Below are 15,861 nucleotides of genomic sequence, written 5' to 3'. Positions count from 1 at the left end.
CAAGTGGGGTCTGACCAGGGTCCTATATAGCAGCAACATTACCTCTCAGCTATAAAAACTCAATCCCACAATTGATGAACGCCAGTGCAATCTTAGCCACACAGTCAACCTACGCAGCAGCTTTGAGTGTCCTATGGACTCAGACCCCAAGATCCCTCTGATCCTCCACACTGCCAAGAGTCTTACCATTAATAATATATTCTGCCATCATATTTTACCTACCAAAATGAACCACCTTACACTTATCTGAGTTGAACTCCATCTGCCACTTCTCAGCCCAGTTTTGAATCCTATCAATGTCCCGCTGTAACCTCTGTCAGCCCTTCACACTATCCACAACAGCCCCAACCTTTGTGTCATCAGCAAATTTACTAACCCATCCAAATCCAGGTTATTTATTAAAATCATAAAGAATAGGGGCCCCAGAACAGATCCCTGAGGCACTCCACTGGTCACCGACCTCCATACAGAATATGACCCATCTACAACCACTCTTTGTCTTCTGTGGGCAAGCCAGTTCTGGATCCACAAAGCAATGTTCCCTTGGATCCCATGCCTCCTTACTTTCTCAGTAAGCCTGGCATGGGTTACCTTATCAAATGCCTTGCTGAAATCCATATATACATTAAGTCTACTGGTCTTCCTTCATCAATATGTTTAGTCACATCCTCAAAAAATTCAATCAGGCTCATAAGGCCTATCCCTAATCATATTATGCCACTCCAAATGTTCATAAATCCTGCTTCTCAGGATCTCTTCCATCAACTTACCAACCACTGAAGTAAGGCTCATTGGTCGCTAATTTCTTGGGCTATCTCTACTCACTTTCTTGAATAAGGGAACAACATCTGCAACCCTCCAATCATCCAGAAGCTCTCCCATCCCCATTGATGATGCAAAGATCAATGCCAGAGGCTCAGCAATCTCCTCCCTCGGCTCCCTCAGTAGCCTGGGCTGCATCTCATCTGGTCCCAGCGACTTATCCAACTTGATGCTTTCCAAAAGCTCCAGCACATCCTCTTCCTTAATATCTACATGCTCAAGTTTTTCAGTCTGCTGTAAGTCATCTCTACAATCGCCAAGGTCCTTTTCCGCAGTGAATATTGAAGCAAAATATTCATTAAATACCTCTGCTATCTCTTCCAGTTCCATACACACATTTCCACTGTCACACTTGATTGGTCCTATTCTCTCACGTCTTATTCTCTTGCTCTTCACATACTTGTAGAGTGCCTTAGGGTTTTCCTTAATCCTGTCCGCCAAGTCCTTGTCATGGTTCCTTCTGGCTCTCCTAATTTCATTCTTAAGCTCCTTCCTGCTAGCCTTATAATCTTCTAGATCTCTATCATTACCTAGTTTTTTTAACCTTTCATAAGCTCTTCTTTTCTTCTTGACTAGATTTTCAACAGCCTTTGGACACCATGGATCCTGTGCAATACCATCCTTTCCCTGTCTCATTAGAACGTACCTGTGCGGAACCTCACGCAAATATTCCCTGAACATTTACCACATTTCTTCCATACGTTTCCCTGAGAACATCTATTTCCAGTTTATGCTTCCAAGTTCCTGCCTGATAGCCTCATATTTCCCCTTACTCCAATTAAGCACATTCCTAACTTGTCTGTTCCTATCCCACTCCAATGCTATGGTAAAGGAGATAGAACTGTGATCACTATATCCAAAATGCTCTCCCACTGAGAGATCTGACACCTGACCAAGTTCATTTCCCAATATCAGTTCAAGTACAGCCTCTCCTCTTGTAGGCTTATCTACATATTGTGTCAAGAAACCTTCCTGAACACACCTAACAAACTCCACTCTATCTAAACCCCTTGCTCTAGGGAGATGCCAATCGATATCTGGGAAATTAAAATCTCCCACCACAACAACCGTGTTATTATTATACCTTCCAGAATCTGTCTCCCTATCTGTTCCTTGATGTCCCTGTTACTATTGGGTGGTCTATAAAAAACACCCACAGAGGCTCTGTAGACAATTCTTCTATAACTTCCTCTTTTCTGCAGCCGTGACACTATCTCTGATCAACAGTGCCATGCCCCCACCTCTTTTGCCTCCCTCCCTGTCCTTTCTGAAACATCTCCTCAATACCCAGAGCCTGGACTGACACCTTACTGCCCTATTGTCCTGTTTATTGTTGATTGTAATGCCTGCACTGTTTTGTGCACATTATACAGTCCTGGGTAGGTCTGTAGTCTAGTGTGGGTTTTTTTTTCCTGTGTTGTTTTTTTTTTACGTAGTTCAGTCTAGTTTTCATACTGTGTCATGTAACACCATGGTCCTGAAAAAAATGTTGTACCATTTTTACTATGTACTGTACCAGCAGTTATGGTCAAAATGACAATAAAAGTGATTTGACTTGACTTGACTAAAGCCTGGCACTCGAATTAACCATTCCTGCCCCTGAGTCATCCGAGTCTCTGTAATGGCCACAACATCATACCTCCAAGTACTGATCCATGCTCTAAGTTCATCTGCTTTGTTCATGATACTCTTTGCATTAAACCCAATTTCCCTCGGGATCAATAAAGTATGTTTGCTTGTCTGTCTGTCTATCTGCAAAAAAACACATCTCAAACCATCAGTCTGAGCGCATCCCTTCTCTGTCACCTGCCTATCCTCCCTCTTGCACTGTCTCCAAGCTTTCTCTATTTGTGAGCCGTCTGCCTCTTCCTCCATCACTTCAACTCAGTTCCCACCCCCCAGCATTTCTAGTTATCTCGGTTGAACTCCATCTGCCACTTCTCAGCCCAGTTTTGCATCCTATCAATGTCCTGCTGTAACCTCTGACAGCCCTCCACACTATCCACAACAGCCCCAACCTTTGTGTCACCAGCAAATTTACTAACCCATCCTTCCACTTCCTAATCCAGGTCATTTATAAAAAACCATGAAGAGAAGGGGTCCCAGAACAGATCCCTGAGGCACACCACTGGTCACCGACCTCCATGCAGAATATGACCTGTCTACAACCACTCTTAGCCTTCTGTGGGCAACCCATTTCTTGATCCACAAAGCAAGGTCCCCTTGGTTCCCATGCCTCCTTACTTTCTCAATAAACCTTTCATGGGGTACCTTATCAAATGCCTTGCTGAAATCCATATACACTACATCTACTGCTCTACCTTCATCAATGTGTTTAGTCACATCCTCAAAAAATTCAATCAAGCTTTTAAGGCACAACCTGCCTTTGACAAAGCCATGCTCAAGATCTTTTCCATCAACTTAGCAACCACTGAAGTAAGATTCACTGGTCTATAATTTCCTGGGCTATCTCTACTCCCTTTCTTGAATAAGGGAACAACATCTGCAACCCTCCAATCCTGGAACCACACACACACACACACACACATGCACACGCACACGCGTGCACACGCACGCGCACACGCACACGCACACACACACATATATCTATCTATATATCTATCTATATACATATATGTATATATATATATATATATATATTTTTTTTTTTTTTGTGAATCTCCTTTGAATCCTCTCCAGTTTCAGCTCATCCTTTCTAAGATAAGGGGTCTAAGCCTGCTCACTGCTGAGGTCTTACTTGGGGTATCGGCAGGTCCGATGACAGTGGATAATTGCTGATAATTGGTTTACAAAGACAGTTACAGGTTTCCTTGTCCACTCTAGCTATGATGTCAAGCACCCATTCTCTCAAATTCAGCTTTGAATTTGTTCATCAATAGACAGGTATATGCCTCACTGTGGCAGAAAGCAGGGTGTCACAAATGGCCTCAATTAGATAACATACTCTTCTTTCAGTATCCCCAAGGCCTGTGAACAACTCCAGGTACTTCTCCTGCCACTGAACATTGTTTAACAAATCCAATCTTGGAATGAAGTTCAGTTTCTTGATGGCATGTTGTCCCAGTAGTGGTGAGAAGAGATTCTGAACAACATAGACATCCTCTTTTAACGGATTCTCATCTTTATGGGTGGAAGTAGTAAGCATTTATTTCACACTGAGCTTATGTTTCCCTGGCCCCATGAGCACCTTCTTTGTTGGGTTTAGTGTAATTCCTATTTTCTTCACTAGTTTTTTGAACAGACATTCAGGGATGGCTGTGACATCTGCCCCAGTACCCATTTGGAATGCCTGACTCATTTTGCAACTGAACTAACTTCTGTTTGAATCTAGAGCCCCAAGGAAAGCTCTCTCTGGTCTTCATTGACCTCCTGAGGAACTGTTTTTGAGTGACACTAGCTTTTATAATGGCCAACTTTATTGCACTGGTGGCATTTCACTTCTTTTGCTGGACAGAGCTCCTTGACGTAGAATGGAGACTTGCAGCATCTCCTGCAAATGGACATTTTATCTGCTCTTTGTTTTACTTGGCTGTTTTGTTTGAGATGAGCTCTGTCACCTTGTACCCTTTTTGTACAGCTTCTAGCTTTACCTCAGCATCGTTTTCTGAGTTCTCCCCTTTGCTGACGAACATTCTTACTCTGCCTGACCATAGTAATACCTTTCTTGAGTGTGAGATTTGCCTGCAACTGGAGTATCTCTAACAATTTGGATTCCAGTTGACCAATGATGTTCCTGTCTCTAATAAGCTCATCTCTCAGGTTTCAATATGTACAGTTATCTGACAAGGCATACAATGTTGTGATGAAGTCACTTACACTTTCATTTGGCTCCTGTTTTCTGGAGTTGAATTTTGCCCTCATATATCACATTCCTGTGAAATATTCTTTGAATTTATCCTGCACTGTTTTGTACTCCTTTGTCTTAGCATCTGTTTGTCCTAATCCACCCATGAAGTCATCTACTTTGTCACCCATGCAGTATATCAGTGTGTTTAACTGATGCTCTTCAGAAGCCTGAGTGAGACTGCTTGTAACCCTAAATCTCTCAAAAGGTCTGAGTCATCTTCTAAAGTCCCATGGTTTAGAGAAATCAATTGTCTTGGGGAGCTTTAATAGGTAAGTTGATATAGGTACTGCAGGTATTTGCTCAATTTTTCTGTTCATTTGTTTATTTATTTGGACTACAAAAGTCTTCTTTGCTCTCTTTGAGAGTTTGACTGACCTCTGCTGTGTATGTGTCTCAGCGCACTTCCCCAGGTAGTGGCTACAGATTATTACTATGAATCCACTTTTGAGTGTAGGTTGAAGGCTTTGCCTAACAACCCTTTCTCAGCTTATGCCTTGTGGTGCATACAGTTAGCAAACTAGCATAGGCAGTTTAGGTTGATATGTCTCTGGATATTTGGGGATCTCACTCGGTCTGTGGCACCAATTCATCATTGATCAACCACTTCTGACACCATTATTGAGGGATAGTAATGAGTACACCAGGATGCCAGTATGCAGGATAATGAACTGAACTTCACTGACAACCCTGCCATGTGGGAGCATCTAACCGAGTGGCATATGAATAACACTAATAACTATCACTACAAGGAGGGGGTGCTGGGGCGAGTTAATGGAGCCGTGTGGGGTTAAACAGATTCATGGGAGAGGTGAAAGAATCCTTGGAGGGGTTTGAGTGGATTGACAGGAGGGGGTATGAATGGATTCATGTGCAATATTAACAGATACATGGGAGGATGTGAACAGTTCTATGGTTGTGGGACGCTAGCCGATCTGCGAGAGGTGGAGGGTGCGAGGTGAACCACAGGAGACCATAAGGCATAGGAGCAGAATTTGGCCATTTGTCCTATCAAGTCTGCTCCGCCATTTCATTATGGCTGATTCATTTTTCTCTCAGCCCCAATCTCCTGCCTTCTCCCCTTATCCTTTCATGTTTGACTAATCAGGAATCTCTGCCTTAAATGTAAATAAAAAAACTTAGCCTCCACAGCTGCCTGTGGCAGAGAATTCCACAAATTTACGACCCTCTAGCTGAAGAATTTCCGCCTTGTTGTCTTTCTAAAAGGATACTCCTCTATTTTGAGGCTATGTCCTCTGGTCTTAAGGCTTTCCCATCATATGAAGCACCCTCTCCACATCCACTCTGTCAAGGCCTTTCATCATTTGATAGGTTTCAATGAGGTCACCCCTCATTCTTCATACAGGCCCAGGGTCATCAAATGCTCCTCCTATGACAAGCCATATAATAAACCTTCCCGCTAGTATATTGGTCTTCTTCCAGTTCAGGTGCATTACACTGGGATTTTAGGGATTTTACACTGCTCACCTGAAACAGTTGAGAAATTCAACATTTGCAAAGATTCTCAGGAAAACTAAAATAAATATTAATTGTACAATTTGCCTACTCACCAGTCAAAGTTGCATTTTCCAGAGCGTGGCAGACAAAAAAAGCAGCGCCTAGTCATAAAGGAGAAAACAGGAATAAATTTTTGTGCTGTTAAAAAGAACATCTGCATTTTCGTATCTCTGTATTTTCCAAACAACACCGAGCAAAGACAAAAATATTTCACTTGGTTAATTGAATATGTTACAGCTGTTAATAGTGATTTTTTTTCCTCTAGTACAATCTGTAACTGGCTCTGAGGCATTAAGGACTCCATCACCCAGGACATGCCCCCTTCTCATTGGTACCATCAAGGAAAAGGTACAGGAGGCTGAAGGCACACACTTAACATTTCAGGAACAGCTTCCCCTCTGCTAACAGACAATTAATCCATGAACACTACCTCAATATTTTATCTTTCCCTCTCTCTTTGCATTACTTACTTAATTTAATTTTTAAAAAATATATACTTATTTTAATTTATAGTTTTTATTATTACGTATTGCATTGTATTGCTGCTGCAAAACAACAAATTTCACAAAATATGTCTATGATATCAAACCTGATTCTGATTCTCATCCTGAGGCTCAGAGGGAAAGGATGCATTCAGACAGAGTGATAGGGATAGAAATACAGTCATAGAAAAGTACAGCACAGAAACAGGTTCTTCAGCCCATCTAGTCCATTTGCTAAATGCTAAATGCTAAAACCATTTACTCCCATCGACCAGCACCAGGACCATAGACCTCCATTTCCCTAAGATCCATGTACCTATCCAAACTTCTCTTAAAAGTTGTAATCAAACTTACATGCCCCACTTGTCCTGACAACTAATTCACGGTCTCATGGCCCTCTGAGTGAAGAAATTTGCCCTCATGTTCCCCTTAAACCTCACCTTTCACCCTTAAGCTATGACCTCTAGTTGTAGTCCTGCCCAAGCTCAGTGGAAAAAGCCTGCTTGCATTTACCCTTTCTATACTCCTCATAATCTTGTATACTTCTATCAAATCTACTCCCAATCTTCTACGTTCTAGGGAATACAGTTCTAACCTGCAAATGCCTTGCTAAAGTCCAACTAGACAACATCCACTACCTTGCTGTCATTAACTTTCCTAGTAACTTCCTCGAAAAACTATGTAAGATTAGTTAGACATGACCTACCAAGCATGAAGCCATGCTGACTATCCTTTGACAAACTCTACCCCATCTAGTCCTTTTACAATATGGGATTCCCAGTCAAAAAAAAAAGGATCAGCCATGATTGAATGACAGGAGCAGACTCACTGAGCCAAATGGCCTAATTCTACTCCTATGTCTCATGGTCTTAATATGTGGAAAGTTAAAATCACTTATGATAATAACCTTAAGTTTCTTGCAACAGTCTGTGATCTCTTTACAAATTTGTTCCTCTGAATCCCTAGGACTGTTGGGTGGTCTGTAATATAGCCCTACTTACGTGGTCATACCTTTCTTATTTCTCAGTTCCTCCCATAATGCCTCACTAGTTGAGTTCTCCAGTTTGTCCTGATGAAGCACTGCTGTGACATTTTCCCTGACAAGTAACATCACCCCTCCCACTCTGACATGTCTAAAACAACAAAACCCTGGAATACTGAGCTGCCAGACCTGCTCCTTCTGCAATCAAGTTTCACTGATGGTTACAATATCATAATTCCAAGTATTGATTTCATGCCCTGACCTCATCTGACTTTCCTACTATGATATTTCTTGTATTGAAATATATGCAGCTCAGGACAATAGTTGCACCATGCTCAAATTTTGATTCTTGATTTTGTCTGAGGTCTTACCAACATTTCCATTAACTGTTCTCGCACTCTGGTTCCCATCCCCCTGCAACTCTAGTTTCAACCCCACCATGCAGCATTAACAAACCTTCCCGCTAGGATATTGATACCCCTCCAGTTCAGCGGTTGCCCTAGCAGACAAGGTGAAGGAAAATCCTAAGATTTTCTACAAAAATGTTTGCAAAATGATTGTGCAACTCTCACTTTGGCTAGCGACTTAATATAGGGGATGATAGCCCCACCGGCCCAGCCAAACTTAAGAAATCTCGTTTGGGTGACTGCCGTGCGATGTGTCCCCGTTACAAATCAGTACCACAAAATAACAAACAGTACACAATAGGCAATTAAACGATTGAGCTTTATAATTCTTAATTTGACTAAATGGTTAGTAAAGAAAAAAAGAAGAAAAGGGGCCCATTCTCATGAAACACTCTAATGAGCAATGTTGGAGCTCACTGATAAGGCTGTTCATCCACCATCGACCTCCTCCGATCGTCGCTGACCTTCGGACCCCCCGCTCCAAGTCCACTTCGTCCGGCAGTCTACTAATTCTCCCCATTCGCGTCTTCTCTCCGCAAATTCCTGGTTCCCAGACACACAAGAAAGAACAACATCCCGCTCATTGGCTAACATGCCCCGTTATCTCTAGTCGTAACCCAAACACTGCTACTACAGAGAAACCATTACCTTAGCAGCGGAACATTACAGAGAAGCCATTACATTAGCAGTGAAACCTTACAGCATATTACAATTGCAAGGGACAAAATTGGTCCTCTGGAAGATCAGAATGGTAATCCATTTGTGGAGCCAACTGACAGGGGGGAGATCTTAAATGTGCTTCTGCATCAGCATTTACTCAGGAGATGGACACAGAGTCTATAGAAATGAGGCAAAGCAGCTTCAACTTCATGCACCCTAAACCAATTAAGAGGAGAAGGTGTTTGCTGTCTAGAAGCAAATTAGGGTGGATAAGTCCCCAGGGCCTGACAAGGTATTCCCTCAGACCCTGTGGGAGGCAAGTGCAGAAATTGCTGGGGTTCTGGTGGAGATATTTAAATCATCAAAGAGGCAACTGAGGAGGAGAGCATTGGTGGATAAGCTAATGTTGCACCTCTGTTTAAGAAAGGCTCTAAAAAAAACCCAGGAAATGATAGGCCAGTGAGCCTGACATCATTAGTGGAAAAGTTTTGGAAGGTATTCTAAGGGTGCACACAGATGAGTATATGGATAGACATGGACTGATTAGGAATAGTCATTATGGCATCATACATAGTAGGTCATGTCTAACCAATCTTAGAGTTTTTTGAGGAAGTTACCAGGAAGGTTGATGTTGTCTACATGGACTTCAGCAAGCATGTGACAAGGTCCCACATGGAAGGCTTATCGAGAAGGTTCAGTCGTTTGACATTCAGGATGAAGTATTGATGCACCATCAGTAACTCACTCTGAGACGTAAGAAGCAAGATATCGGCTTTTATTGACTGGAAGAATGAACAACACTACATCCTGGAGAATGAGGCCGGGCTCAGGCCTCAATCGCCTTTATACAGGGGTCTGTGGGAGGAGCCACAGAAGCAGTCAGCAGGGGTCTGTGGGAGGAGCCACAGGAGCAGTCCAGACAGGTATATGTAGTTCACCACAAGTAGTACATTGGATTAAACGTTAGCTTTGTGGAGAAGCTAGAGAGTGGTAATAGATGGTTTTCTCTCTAACTAGAAGCATGTGAAGAGTGGAGTCCCACGGGGATCAGGGCTGGGTCCTTTGTTGTTTGTCATCTATATTAAGGTTCTGGATGATAATTGGTTAACTGGATCAGCAAGTTTGATTGGGGGTGTAGTGGACAGTGAGGAAGCCTATCATAGCTTGAAGAGGGATCTATATCAGCTGGAAAAATGGGCTGAAAAATGGCAGGTGGAAGTTAATGCAGACAATGCGAGGTTTTGTACTTTGGTAGGACCAACAAGCTAAGTCTTACACAGTTAGTGGTAGATCAAAGGGATAAGACCTAAGATAGAGGAGCAGAACAAGGCCATTTGGCCTATTGAGTCTGCTCCGCTATTTCATCATGTCTAATCCATTTACTCTCTCAGTCCCAATCTCCTACATACCCCCCACCCCCCAGAAGACATAGGAGCAGAATTAGGCATTCCGAATTGCTTCCAGAACGTCCAGCCATTGCTGCTGTGCAGTCATCCCTACCAGTGTTCTTTTCCAATCAATACTAGCCAACTCCTCTCTCAAGCCTCTGTAATTCCCTTTACCCAATGTAATACTGAATCATCTGACTTTAGCTCTTCCTTCTCAAATTTCAAGGCGAATTTGATCACTTTCTCCTGTGTTCTTTTATCATAAGCTCTATTCATGATATTTACAAAAACAGGTGTGTAAAGAGGGCCCGAAGAATCACTGGGGACCCAAGCCACTTCAACCACAAACTGTTCCAGTTGCTACCATTCAGGAAACGGTACCGCAACGTAAAAGCCAGGACCAACAGGCTCCAGGACAGCTTCTTCCACCAGGCCATCAGACTGATTAATTAACGCTGATACAATTGTACTTCTATGTTACTTTGACTGTCCTGTTATACATACTATTTATTGTACATTGCATATTTAGACAGAGATGTAACATAAAGATTTTTATTTCTCATGTATGTTAAGGATGTAAGTAATAAAGTTAATTCAATTTGATAAGGTACTCCATGCAAGGCTTATTGAGAAAGTAAGGAGGCATGGGATCCAAGGGGACATTCCTTTGTGGATCCAGAACTGGCTTGCCCACAGAAGGCAAAGAGTAGTTGTAGATGGGTCATATTCTGCATGGAGGTCAGTCACCAGTGGAGTGCCTCAGGGATCTGTTCTGGGACCCTTACTCTTTGTGATTTTTATAAATGACCTGGATGAGGAAGTGGAGGGATGGGTTAGTAAGTTTCCTGATGACACTAAGGTTGGAGGTGTTGTGGATAGTGTGGACGGCTGTCAGAGGTTACAGTGGGACATTGATAGGATGCAAAACTGGGCTGAGAAGTGGCTGATGCAGTTCAACCCAGATAAGTGTGAAGTGGTTCATTTTGGTAGGTCAAGTATGATGGCAGAATATAGTATTAGTGGTAAGACTCTTGGCAGTGTGGAGGATCAGAGGGATCTTGGGGTCTGGGTCCATAGGACACTCAAAGCAGCTGTGCAGGTTGACTCTGTGGTTAAGAAGGCGTATGGTGTATTGGCCTTCATCAATCGTGGAATTGAATTTAGGAGCCGAGAGGTAATGTTGCAGCTATATAGGACCCTAGTCAGATCCCACTTGGAGTACTGTGCTCAGTTCTGGTTGCCTCACTACAGGAAGGATGTGGAAGTTATAGAAAGGGTGCAGAGGAGATTTACAAGGATGTTTCCTGAATTGGGGAGCATGCCTTATGAGAATATGTTGAGTGAACTTGGCCTTTTCTCCTTGAAGCGAAGGAAGATGAGAAATGACCTGATAGAGGTGCACAAGATGATGAGAGGCATTGATCGTGTGGATAGTCAGAGGCTTTTTCCCAGGGCTGAAATGGTTGCCACAAGAAGACACAGGTTTAAGGTGCTGGGGAGTATGTACAGAGGAGATGTCAGAGGTAGGTTTTTTACTCAGAGAGTGGTGAATGCATGGAATGGGCCACTGGCAGCGGTGGTGGAGGTGGATACTATAGGGTCTTTTAAGAGGCTTTTAGATTGGTACATGGAACTTAGTAAAATAGAGGGCTATAAGTAAGCCTAGTAATTTCTAAGGTAGGGACTGCTCAGCACAACTTTGTGGGCTGAAGGACCTGTATTGTGCTATAGGTTTTCTATGTTTTTATGTTCCTAATTCAATTCTAATCAATTCTGGTTTATTGCACAACACCTAATACAGAAAAGCTGATCCCCTAGTGGGCTCAACCATGAGCTTCTCTAAAAAGCCATCTTGTAGGCATTCCGGAGATTCCCTCTCTTGGAATCCAGCACCAACCTGATTTGCCCAATCAACCTGCATATTGAAGTCCCCCATGAATATCATAAACTGCCCTTTTGACATGCATTTTCTATGTCCCGTTGTAATTTATAGACCACATCTTTTCTACTGTTTGGGCTCTGTCTCTAGCTCCCATCAGGGTGTTTTAACCCTAGTAGTTCCTTTGCTCTACCCAGAATGATTCAACATCACCTCTTTCTAATGAACTGAGTTCATTTTTTAGAAACAGAGCAATGCCACCCCCTCTGCATTCCTGTCTGTCCTTTTGATACATCGTGTATCCTTCAACATTAAACTCCCAACTATAATCTTCTTTCAGCCATGATTCAGTGATGCCTACAACATTATACATGCCAATCTGTAATTGTGCAACAAGATCATCTACCTTATTCTGTATACTGTGTGCATTCAAATATAACACCTTCAGTCCTGTATTCACCCTTTTGAATTTGTCCATCTTTTACATTGTAACTCATCCCGTTAACAGCAATTTTCCCCTATCATCAGCCTCTCCTTGCTAGGAGTCTCATTACACATTGCCTCTGTCTGTAAACCAACAGCCTCAACTTCAGCACTATCACTCTGGTTCCCATCCCACTGCCAAATTAGTTTAAACCCACCCAAACAACTATTGCCAACCTGCCCATAAAGATTTTGGATCCCCTCGAGTTCAGGTGTAACCTATCCGTTTTGTACAGGCCATACTTTCCCCAGAAGAGATCTCAATGATCCATAAATATGAACTTCTGCCTGCTGAACTAGTTCCTCAGCCATGCATTCACCTGCCAAATCATACTAAACTTACCCTCATTGGGATGTGACACAGGCAGCAAACCAGAGATACTACCCTGGCAGTTCTGTTTCTGAACTTTCTACCTAGCTCCCCAAAATCTCTCTTCAGGACCTCCTCACCTTGTTTACCTACATCATTGGTGCCAATATATACCAGAAATTCTGGCTGCTCACCCTTGCTCTTGAGAATGTCATGGACCCGATCTGAGACATCACTGATCCTGGCATCAGGGAGGCAACAGACCATCCAGATGTCTCTATCAAAGTACTGGAGAGTTTAACATCGGTAGCTGAGCGAAGGGCGCTGAGTAGGCTACGGTCAATTATGGAAAACTCTGAACATCCTCTACATAGCACCATCCAGAGACAGAGAAGCAGTTTCAGCGACAGGTTACTATCGATGCAATGCTCCTCAGACAGGATGAAGAGGTCAATACTCCCCAATGCCATTAGGCTTTACAATTCTACCGCCAGGACTTAAGAACTTTTTAAAAGCTATTATTAATGCTTTTTGAGATAGTGATTTAGATGCATATCATATTTTTTACTGAGTTAAGTATTGTATGTAATTAGTTTTGCTACAACAAGTGTATGGGACATTGGAAAAAAGTTGAATTTCCCCATGGGGATGAATAAAGTATCTATCTATCTATCACACCCACAGAATGGGTAGAAGGTTTTCAGATGCAGCTCCAGTTTCTTAATATGCTCTCTCAGGAACTGCAACTCGGTGCACAGGTGCAGCTGTGTTTATCTGGGAGACTGGAGGTGTCCCAGACTTCCCACATTCCACACAGAGTACAAATCACTGCCCCTGGAATTATTCTCACTAACCTACTATGTACTAACAGATAAGGAATGAACAAATAAGAACATTGAGTGTGACTTACAAGATACTTTACCTCACCTAAGTCTAATGAGCCAAAGCCACTCTAAGGACTGGCACACTCTAAAGAATGGCTGCTCAAAGAAATGCAGCTCCACTTGCACTCAAGTTAAATTGATTGGCCCTTTCTAATGAATCCCTCTTGCTGTTTTGTCACTCTTCAGCTCAGAGAAACTGGGGATACAGGTCCATAATCCATTGAAAGTAGCGTCACATGTGGTCGTAAAGAAAGCTTTTGGCACACTGGCCTTCATATATCGATGTATTGAGTACAGGAAATAGGATGTTATGCTGAAGTTGTATAAGACGTTGGTGAAGCCTAATTTGGAGTATTGTAGAAACATAGAAAACCTACAGCACAGTACAGATCCTTCGGCCCACAAAGCTGTGCTGAACATGTCCTTAGCTTAGAAATTACCTAGGGTTACCCATAGCCCTCTATTTTTTCTGAGCTCCATATACCTGTCCAGGAGTCTCTTAAAAGACCTTATTGGATCCGCCTCAACCACCGTTGCTGGCAGCCCATTCCACACACTCACCATTCTCTGTGTAAAAAAACTTACAAAGAACAAAGAACAATACAGCACAGTACAGGCCATTCAGTTCACAATGTTATGCCGACCCTTCAACTCTCCCCCCCCCCCCCCATATAACCCTCCACCTTAAATTCCTCCATATACCTGTCTAGTAGTCTCTTAAATTTCACTAGTGTATCTGCCTCCACCACTGACTCAGGCAGTGCATTCCACGCACCAACCACTCTCTGAGTAAAAAATCTTCCTCTAATATCCCCCTTGAACTTTCCACCCTTTACCTTAAAACCATGTCCTCTTGTATTGAGCAGTGGTGCCTTGGGGAAGAGCACTGGCTGTCCACTCTATCTATTCCTCTTAATATCTTGTATACCTCTATCATGTCTCCTCTCATCCTCCTCCTCTCCAGAGAGTAAAGCCCTAGCTCCCTTAATCTCTGATCATAATCCATACTCTCTAAACCAGGCAGCATCCTGGTAAATCTCCTCTGTACCCTTTCCAATGCTTCCACATCCTTCCTATAGTGAGGCGACCAGAACTGGACACAGTACTCTAAGTGTAGCCGAACCAGAGTTTTATAGAGCTGCATCATTACCCCACAACTCTTAAACTCTATCCCTCGACTTATGAAAGCTAACATTTCATGAGCTTTCTTAACTACCCTATCTACCTGTGAGGCAACTTTCAGGGATCTGTGTATATGTACTCCCAGATCCCTCTGCTCCTCCACACTTCCAAGTATCCTGCCATCTCTTCTGTACCTACTTCCAAACACCTTAAAACTATGCACTCTTGTGCTAGCCATTTCAGTCCTGGGAAAAAGTCTCCGACTATCCACATGATCAATGCCTCTCATCATCTTGTACGCCTCTGTCAGGTCACTTCTGATCGTCCACTGCTCCAAGGAGAAAAGGCCAAGTTCACTCAACCTATTCTCATAAGGCATGCTCTCCAATCCAGGTAAAATCCTTGTAATTCTCCTCTGCACCCATTCTATAGTTTCCACATCCTTCCTGTAGTGAGGTGAACAGTACTGAACACAGTACTCCAAGTGGAGCCTGACCAGGGTCCTATACAGCTGTAACATTACTTCTTGGCTCTTGAACTCAATCCCACAATTGATGAAGGCCAATGCACAACATGCCTTCTTAACCACACATTTCACCTGTGCAGCAGCTTTGAATGTCCTGTGTACTCAGACCACAAGATCCCTCTGATCCTCCACATTGCCAAGAGTCTTACCATTAATACTATATTTTGCCATCATATTTAACCTCCCAACATGAACCACTTCTCACTTATCTGGGTTGAACTTCATCTGCCACTTCTCAACCCAGTTTTGCATCCTATTGATGTCCCACTGTAACCTCTGACAGCCCTCCACACTAATCACAACACCCCCAACTTTTGTGTCATCAGCAAATTTACTAATCCATCCCTTCACTTCCTCATCCAGGATATTTTATAAAATTCACAAAGAAAAGGGATCCCAGAGAAGATCCTTAAGGCACAACACTGGTCACCAACCTCCATGCAGAATATGACCCATCTACAAACACTCTTTACCTTCTGACTGCAAGCCAGTCCTGGATCCACAAAGCAGGGTCCCTTGGACCCCATGCCTCC

The 15,861-nt window shown here is 42.9% G+C and overlaps 1 protein-coding gene across 2 annotated transcripts in view; it reads right to left on the bottom strand.

Moving 5' to 3' along the window:
- Nucleotides 1–15,861, bottom strand: part of tgfa (transforming growth factor, alpha) — a 113,873-nt gene that overhangs the window by 85,427 nt on the left and 12,585 nt on the right. For both annotated transcript variants that reach the window (XM_073069710.1, XM_073069644.1), the window contains exon 2: nucleotides 6,259–6,306. In XM_073069710.1, the coding sequence (XP_072925811.1) occupies nucleotides 6,259–6,306 (48 nt within the window). The remainder of the gene's footprint in view (nucleotides 1–6,258; nucleotides 6,307–15,861) is intronic.

This window comes from Hemitrygon akajei, chromosome 1 (assembly GCF_048418815.1).
Source record: "Hemitrygon akajei chromosome 1, sHemAka1.3, whole genome shotgun sequence".
Classification (NCBI taxonomy): domain Eukaryota; kingdom Metazoa; phylum Chordata; class Chondrichthyes; order Myliobatiformes; family Dasyatidae; genus Hemitrygon; species Hemitrygon akajei.
The sequence above is the reverse complement of the archived record's forward strand: the minus strand, read 5'-3'. Positions and strand labels throughout refer to the sequence as shown.